At 30.6% G+C, this 8,977-nt stretch overlaps 1 protein-coding gene across 1 annotated transcript; it reads right to left on the bottom strand.

Annotated features, from left to right (window-relative positions):
- Positions 1 to 593: 593 nt before the first annotated feature.
- Positions 594 to 2,285, bottom strand: LOC100816452 (WRKY transcription factor 23). The gene is made up of 3 exons (XM_003554509.5): positions 1,699 to 2,285; positions 1,207 to 1,350; positions 594 to 1,062 (listed from the first exon to the last, which is right to left on the bottom strand). The coding sequence occupies exons 1-3, from the start codon at positions 2,076 to 2,078 to the stop codon at positions 714 to 716; spliced, it is 873 nt and encodes a 290-aa protein (XP_003554557.1). The 5' UTR covers positions 2,079 to 2,285; the 3' UTR covers positions 594 to 713.
- Positions 2,286 to 8,977: the final 6,692 nt, after the last annotated feature.

The following is an 8,977-nucleotide window of genomic DNA, read 5'->3' as shown; positions in this document are numbered from 1 at the left end:
CAGCATTTACTCAATGAGGTTGAACTGCTCTTCCTGTTTATTACCCATGATCATATTGGGTCAGATCTTTCGCCACCGTATCCTTCAAATCAGAAGAAAACTTGCCTAGAATTCTTTTTCCGTGGATTACCGGGACAAAACTAAAGCAAGCAAGCTTACACCGATTGGTTCCCGTTTGAAAACGTAAACCTAACAATCTACAGGGTCGTGTCATGATAGGAACGCACATTCCTTCAACAAAAAGAAACAAAAACACAAGACAAACGAAGGGTCAGAATCTCAAGATTAAAAGAGGATAGAATTACCTGTTTGCTTGTTTTGTTTTGTTATCGTTTTCACTCACAGTCCAATCAATCAACGGAACTTAAGACTTTCATCTGTTCTTTTATTCATTTTCTATCTATTGAAAATAGAGAAATATTGGATGGAAACAGGAAACGAGATCCTAATTAAGAGACGCCAACCGGATCAAAATCCATCATGTTACACTAATAATATTCATGGCAAGGCCTATATATATATATATATATATATATATATATATATATATGCGCGCGCGCAAAAAGATAACGCGGGTTTTACAAGTATGATCATGATGGTAATGAAAACTAAAACTTAAATATCCCAGTGCAGCAACATAGTCCTCATCTATATTCTCCTACAAAAACTAATTATAAGAAATCACATAGAAACAGTAGTGAAGTTATTATCATCTAGTCTTCTTTCAACATATGTGAAGGAACAACATCTTGAAGAAGCCCATAGTCACTTAACAAGGCAGTCTCTTGAGAAAAAGTGGCATTCCTTGAAGACGAAGAAGAAGAGAGGAAACCCAAAGAAGACAATGCATTGACGTGGACTTGTTGCTGATGATAATATTGGGACATGTAGTTTCCAGCAGATCCAGACATTACCGTACCAAAGTTGTTGGAGCGACCCATAACTGGGCTTGGATGCGTGTGTTGGCCTTCGTAGGTTGTCACCACAATGCTTGGGTCGCTGAAAGATCGCTCCACGCGTTTCTTCACATTACATGAAACACTGGTGCAACGATAGTAGCTCCTATAATATATGCACACGGTTCAAATTATATTTACAATTATTTTTGGGTGGTTTAAATTCTAAATTTTAATCGAACCGAAAGTGGAAAAGTGAATAAGCAAGTAAAGCGTGTATTGATTGATTGAAGAATAAAAGTGTTAGTACCTGGGAAAGGGGCTGTTTTTCACAGCTTTTTGACCGTACTTTCTCCATCTGTACCCATCTTCCAGATGATCCACCTCGCTTTTCGTCATGAACGCGAATCTCGGTTCTCTCTGTCTCTTCTGATTTGTCTTCTTTGCCTTCAACCTATTTACCCAACAACATCAACCACATCCCAGAAAAAAAAAATCATCAAATCTCATTAGAAAATCTTCCGAGCATTAAATAATTCAATTAACGTACCATTATATATCTATATCCGAAAACAAATATAATGTTTAGAAAATGAATAATAAAAAAACCATTTCCTACCCCTAATTAATTGAATTATCAAAAACGTATTTTACACTCAACCGCCCCAAGTTTTGTTCCTCCAATATGCCATGAAAAGATGAAAAAAAAGAAAAGAAAATCGCCGACTTAAATACCAAATAACTGCACAAAATGAAATAAACCCAAAAAAAAGTGAGAGAAAATTAGAAAATAGAAACCTACTGTTCCTTTGTCTTTTGGTGTTCAGGTGCTAGGTCTACAGTTTTATTCTGTTCATCATAGAGAACCTCACTGGACGCGGAGGAAATGGATGAAGAGTTCGGAGTCGTCGGTTGCTGGTTGTTGGTTACCTCGGAACACTCTTTCTTAGTCTCAGGTGGTTCCTTAACCGCAGAGGTTTGAGGCACTGACACGTGTGACGATAGAGGGAAATCAAGGAGATGATTGTAGTCTTGCACACCCAATAGCTCCATAAACCCTAAAGAGCCCTTATCTTCAGAGAAATCAAAGAATGGATAATTATTACAAGAAGGGAGGGATGAAGATCCTATATTGGCAGCATAGTCCTCTTTCTTCACACCCATCATCTTATTATTCTCCATATGATGATCTCTCTCAAATGCTCAAATCCTTATTCATTCGTGCGTGAGCCTCAAATTGAAGCTATGAGAGTAGTAAGATAGATATGAATATGTGATATAGGATTAGGGTTGATCTGCTTAGGTGAAGGAAAGAAGATAGATAGTGAAAGGTGTTTGATATGAGGAAATGGGGGTGGGAACTGAAGTGAAACAAGTAATGAATGAACATGGTTAAAGCCAAAACACAAGAAGAGTTGACCGGCAATTGTAGGTAAGAGGGTGGTACGGACAACGTTGCAGCCGGTGGCATTCAATGCATGGTCGACGCTTTCATACGTAGCATTTTTCATTGATTGATTTGTGGGCATGTCTGTGTGAATGGGATTACGCCCTCCCTTACGGAATGGAAAACAAACAACGCGTTATGGATTCTAATCCGGTTTACGGGAAAGGACAAAATTTCGTTGTAATTATTTAAAAACTTTTTTCGATTTCATTTTGCTCTTCTTCTAGAATAAGAAAAGGTATAGTTTAGAGATGAAGTACATTTATATTCACATGCAAATTAGAAAATAAATTATTAAGGCTGTTATTAACTGCAAAATTTTATTATATTTGTACTTTATTTTTATTACAACCTCAATAGTTATTGACTTAATGTAAATACACTTTACTACTCATTTGCTCCTTGTTTTATATTAAGAAAAACTAATAAATTGATTAAGGAAAATAATATTTTTACAAAAATAACCTTATCATCTTTAATTTATTTATTTTTTTAGCCTATATCATTCATATAATAAGAGATACAAGTGAAAAAAAATAATTAATATTAAAAAATTAAGATAATAATTATTTTGGAACAATTTTTTTTACATGAAAATTATAATAGAATTATAATAGAAGGGAGGAAATATTACTCACACATATAATATATAATTATTTTTTAAGGTGTATATCATACAAGAGTAGTTTTTGTTTAGTAAGCTATGTTTATATTTAATATAGACTTTTATCGCATAAGCAATTAAAATAAAATTTTAATTTTAATTAAATAAAAGTATAAAAATTACAAATAATAGTGCAATTTTTTTTCGAAAATGTTTGTTAATTAGTGTTGTATAGTTGTATTCCCTCATGCCTCATCCCCTTACCTAATATGGAGTATATGTGCATAAGATAATACTTTTGCAGACAAGAGAAAGTATGCTTTTTTTTTAAAACGATTAAAGTACCATGTACACCCATATAAAGACACATTATTTTATATGGCAAGATTAAAATATATATTAGTATATAGATGAAATTAATTAAATTGGATATATATTAAGTACTATATAAATAAAATATGCACACGCATACGTCTGAGGGTGTTTTGGGCGGGGAATTTAACCGTAGTTTTATATATGCCGGCGGCGAATTCAGAATCTGGGGTCAGTTTAAATCTTTTTTTTTATTAACAGTGATGATCGTATATATGAAAATAAAACTTGAGATTAAATAAAATATATTGGATAAAGCGTAAAAATATCCCGAAAAAAATTATCAGCACTTACAAATTGGAACCAATGAATTCAAATTATCATATCAGAGGGAACAAAATGATATCAACAATATATATATATATATATATATATATATATATATATATATATATATATATATATATATATATATATATATATATATATATTCTCTAAGGTGAGGGTCTGAGGGAGTGCATATGCAGCCCCTGAAACATATATAGGTTTGCCCCGGGTTTATGCAAAGACCAAATAGTTTTCACTAGTAGTGTGCATATATGAAGTGAACTAGGTACATCCCCCTGGACCGCCTCATGTCCTCTCTTTGTTTAGCATTCTTTTTCCTTTTTGAGCTTTGCGATCTTGAAAAGAGAATTCAGAGAGCCTTTTGCTGTAGGTTACTTGATAAGAAGAAGCAAAGAAAATGTCGACAAATATAGGAAAAAACGACTGTACAAAGTTATTAATTAATTAAGGGGAAAAAGAAGGGTGGACTTGTGTCATTACAGTTAAAAACTCGTAAGAATATGATAAAAAAAACTTGCAAATTTATCATGATTGCTTGATAGTTTATAAATCTTTATATTCTTAATGCATTCTTAATTAAAAAATTGTAATTAATTATAAAAATATAATAACTAAATTGGTGATCTTAACCCTATACTCTTGAGAAATGAAATTTGAGATTTAAAAAAAGAAGAAAAACAGTAGGTTAATCAATAAAAGTCTATGTTTACCTATAAGCATTTTAAAAAATAATTTGAGGAAGAAAAAAAAGTTAAACCAACTCAGGAGCAAACTATTCACATATATATATAAAAAAGGAATATTACAATCACATACAAACGAGTGATTCGTTTTGGGTTTAACAGGGAATTTATACCAAAGCGAGGGTTCACAAGTAAATGAGATTATACCCCATTACCGATCTAGAAGGAAGAGAATATAATAATAATATATTAAAAGCCTTTGGCTTTGAGGTTTTCTACTTTTTATTTGGCATATTAATGGGAAAGAAGCGGTCGAGTGTTAGTTGAATACTAAAGAATATATAGACGTGTACTTTTCTTGGTAAACCGACCATATCCGAGAGGGAGGCTACACAATGTTTTGGAAGTTTTTTCGGTTTGGAAAAGTTTTTCCACTCAGATAAATAATTAATCTCTTAAAGTATGATCGGATGTTGAGAGAGTAAGATAAGTTCTAAAATGGAATCTATAATTACATGCTATAAGAGTAGTGAAGGATAGAATAAAAGTGAGACTTTTGATTATCTTAGCAGACCCTAATTCAGTGAAGAGGTAAAGATTGTTTTGAATCAAATGCACCCAATTATGGCAGTAGGACCGGATGGTTTACTTTTAATTAATTTGTTTTATCAGAAATACAAGCATATTATAGGTAGTGATGTGACTAAGTTGGTGTTTACTGTGTGCTGAATAAGAAAATGGTCCAATAGAGACATTGATGAAACTTTTATATGTTTGGTTCCTTAAATTAAGAAAAAAAAATTCCTGTGATATTTGACAAATTAGTTTGTGTGGTGTTATTATGAAGCTGGTTACAAACTGCATTGCAAAACGAGTAAAATTCTGGCTGAATAACATCATTTGTGAAACCCAAAATACTTTTGTACTTGGAAGGTTAACCATATATAATGGCACTAGTGGGATTTGAGGTTATTTCTTCAATTCTATTAAAAAAAAAGGAAAGAAAGGGCTTATGACTTTTAAACTTGATATGTTTAAAGATAGGAGTGGAGTTTACTTAAGGAAGTGTTGCTTCCTTTTAATTTTCCAACAAATTTTGTTGATATCTAATAAGCTAATCTTTAAAAACGCATCTTCAATGCAATTGCTTAATTAAGTTCTAGGTTAAGCAATGATGTTTAATTTGTTTTCAAAGTTAAGATGTATATAAATTAATATTGTAATTTATAATGAAAATAAATTTAAACAAAAGTATAAATATGAGAGACTATTGTGAGATGTACTAATTAAAAGTTAGATTTTACTATTGAACTGAAAACTATTCTTAAATTTTATGTGGGAAAAAGGAGTTTATTAAAAAAACAGTTAAAACCTCAAATTAAATTATAGGAGTGTATGGGTCGATTTGAATTAGGTTTGACTAAGTTCACGACTCAATTCATGTTAAATTTAAACAGATTGATTTGGGTCCATTTTTCAAAAAAAAAAATTTAACCTAAATCAACTCATTTGTAAATAGTTTGAGTTGAATTGGATCAATATATCAAAACATTTAATTTGATTTATTCTTTTTTTAATACAATATTTTTTATAAGTTCAGATTTTTATTAAATAAAATTCCATAATGCATTACTTTTAATTGTCAAGTGTAGTCAAATGTGAAATAAAAGATCAAGGAAAAAAATCACATTCTTGTCAATTTATTACCATCATCACATAGGCTAATATATTATATTAAATATGATTTAAAAATTGTAATATAATAAACAAGCATCACACACACAAAGCCTAAAAATCCAAAAATTAAAATTATTACATCATAGTTTGAAATTTTCAATGTTCTCAAATAGTCAAATGAGTAATGTACTAAAATTTCAACCAAAACTAAAATAGTTTGAAATAAATTAAAGAACAAAATAAATGTTCTACAACCTGTTCTGCTGCAATAGACGTTGAAATCAAACACAATGTCGATGTTCTGATGTGGTTGAGGTACGTTTGCCGTTGCCGATTGCAAGTTGGATTGAGTGAGATGGGGGATACGAAGGAAAAAAGATTGGAGTTGAACCCTAATTTTCGTAAGAGACCGAGGATGAAATTGTGATTTGTGAATTGTGAGAATTGAGTGAGAAAAAAAAGAGAAGAGAGTGTTGGAGTGGAGACCGTCTCTTACTCAATCATATTTAAATTAATGTTTGATTTTTAAAAAAAAATTAAAAACATATAAAATACATATTACATATAATAATAATAATTTAATATAAACTAATGGATTAATAAATCTAGGTATCGAAATCTATAATCCAATTTAAAACTCAACGAATTTGATTAGTTTAATTTGATTTAATCCAAACACAAAAATGATTTAACGCTAATTATTTAAGTTGATTTAAGTTAATTTGAGTTCACGAAAGATTCAGACACCTGAAAATTATTACATTAAGTAAATTGAATCCCACAACTGATGAGTGACTTGTACAAAGATGGGTTTTACAGTTGACAGTGAAGTTGAAAAACATATGTTGAAATAGATTCTATTCAAGCAGCCAATATTATTAATGAAAAGTCTTGTCATCCACCGTCTAAGGTTGATTGCTTAGGGATGCATTTGTGTAACTTATTTTTTTAATTATTTTTTCATTTCACGTGTTAAAATGACAACGTATACAGTGGCTCGTAATATGGTTTCGGTAACTGTGTAATTCCATAGTTCTGTTTAGTAGGAGATGTCCCATCCCAAACTTTCTGTAAGTCATTACTTCAAAACGTTTGATTTCATAATAATTTTCTTATTCAATTCTAGCTTCAAAAAAAAAAAAAAAAAACACATGTTTGTTGGTTTCAAGATTTTTATCATACACATATATACTTGCCAAGTATAGAAAAAAATCTGAAACTATTTCAATATGGTTTTTATCTTTCAAACACTATTTGATCATTAAACAAATATATTTATTTGTTAAATCATAGTACAAAAACCACACTACTAATATTTGAATCATAATTAAAACTTAATAATATGTTAACCCTATTATGTGTCGAAATATTAAAACAATGTTTAAAATTATTTTTTAAACCCGAAATGACGGAACACACTTTTAGGAACCACAAACCGTAAGTTGCACACCATATCTAGCATAATCTGGAGTCAGTGGATAAGTCTGTTTTTTAAATGACTTCTCTATCAAATTACATTCTTAGATACGTTTCTTCACCAATTCAACGCACACACGCAGGAAATAGAGAGATCATGCATAGGTAATCACTGATCAGTGATGCGATTAAAACCTTTAGCAGTATGGAAACCCACAAAAGGGGGGGAAATTACATACAAATCTATGGAACTCTTTCCGCAATTCTTCTCCTTTTTGTGATGGAAAAAGAATGATACATTCATGCACCTGTAGTTTTTAGTGAACCACGTGATGCATGCTCACATATATAGTGCCGTGCAGGTAATTAATAATTTACTCCATGAAATTTATTTTAAATGAAATTTATTTTACAGGAAAGATTATCATAGAATTGATTTTGATTAAAGTAAAAATTATTTCAACTCTATCATAATTTTTATACATCATAATTAATTTACAATAATTTTTTAAAAAATTAAACATATAAAATTTAGTCAAAATTAAGATTGACCTACTTCATTATAATTAATTATGACTTTGGAGACTATCCAAACACATAATTGTAAATATACGTAAATATCTCTAAATGCATAGCAAAGTATTCATATGTGGTATAAAGAATCCATACTATGGAAATATTGCTAATTAAATTAGAAATAGCTATAATATTTTGTTGGCCATACACATGAACATTTTCACAAAATGAAAAAAAAAAATCGAAAAGGATCTTATAACCTGAGGAACATTTTCTATATATTTTCTTCTTCTTTGTTGGGCTAGTACATTGTATTTTTGACACTTTCTTCTTCTTCTTCGTATCAGGAAATACTGATCTTTGGAGTAATCTGCAAGGAGTAGCTTCTCTAAAATGACACTTTTTGGCGTGGTGGTACCTGCCTACGTATATGCCCTAAAAAATAGCCACGCCCTTTGGTCCCCTGTCTCTATTTCATCAACCTAATGGGACCCCCTCCACATAGAGCCTACATGTTTAATGGTAGATTCTAACTTAATTTCTTAGACGGTACATTTTAAATTAATATTTTAGAGATTTCTATTTTTTAATGGATGTCATAACATCAATCTATCTTTTTTTCCTTAAATGATAAATCTGATTTTAGGATTTTAAATAACTTTTTATAAGTCTCACTTAAATTCTACTTTTAAATATTTATTAAATTAAATATAATTGATTAAATAATTAAATTTTATTTAAACATGGATCCCACTTTTTATAGGTGACCTTCACTTTTTTTTTTTTTATTCTCCTCCCTTATCCTCTCTCTCCTCTTCTTCTTCCTTTCTTCTATTTTCTTCGACCCCTCCCCCTCTCCCTCCCCCTTCTTCCGTCTTCCTTCTGCCGCTCCCCCTCCTTAGCCTCTAGCTAAGTTCATTTTTTTTGTTTTTCCTTTTTTGTTGTTTTTTTTCTTTCATTGACTTTCTTCCCACGTGTTGTTGTTGATTATGCAGAGATATTTAGAGTTCTTATATAAGAACTCATTTTCACCTTAAAAATTTTTGCTACACCTTTATTTGTAAGATCCACAATATAT

Source organism: Glycine max, chromosome 19 (assembly GCF_000004515.6).
Source record: "Glycine max cultivar Williams 82 chromosome 19, Glycine_max_v4.0, whole genome shotgun sequence".
Taxonomy (NCBI): domain Eukaryota; kingdom Viridiplantae; phylum Streptophyta; class Magnoliopsida; order Fabales; family Fabaceae; genus Glycine; species Glycine max.
Note: the sequence above shows the minus strand (reverse complement) of the source record. Positions and strands in the feature narration are given on the sequence as shown.

Excerpts from the sequence above, each read along its gene's own strand:
- LOC100816452 (XM_003554509.5), bottom strand. The coding sequence starts at position 2,078 with ATGGAGAATAATAAGATGATGGGTGTGAAGAAAGAGGACTATGCTGCC. Across the intron at positions 1,351-1,698 it reads CACCAAAAGACAAAGGAACA|GTTGAAGGCAAAGAAGACAA; the intron begins GTAGGTTTCTAT and ends TTGGGTAAATAG. Across the intron at positions 1,063-1,206 it reads AAAAACAGCCCCTTTCCCAG|GAGCTACTATCGTTGCACCA; the intron begins GTACTAACACTT and ends CATATATTATAG.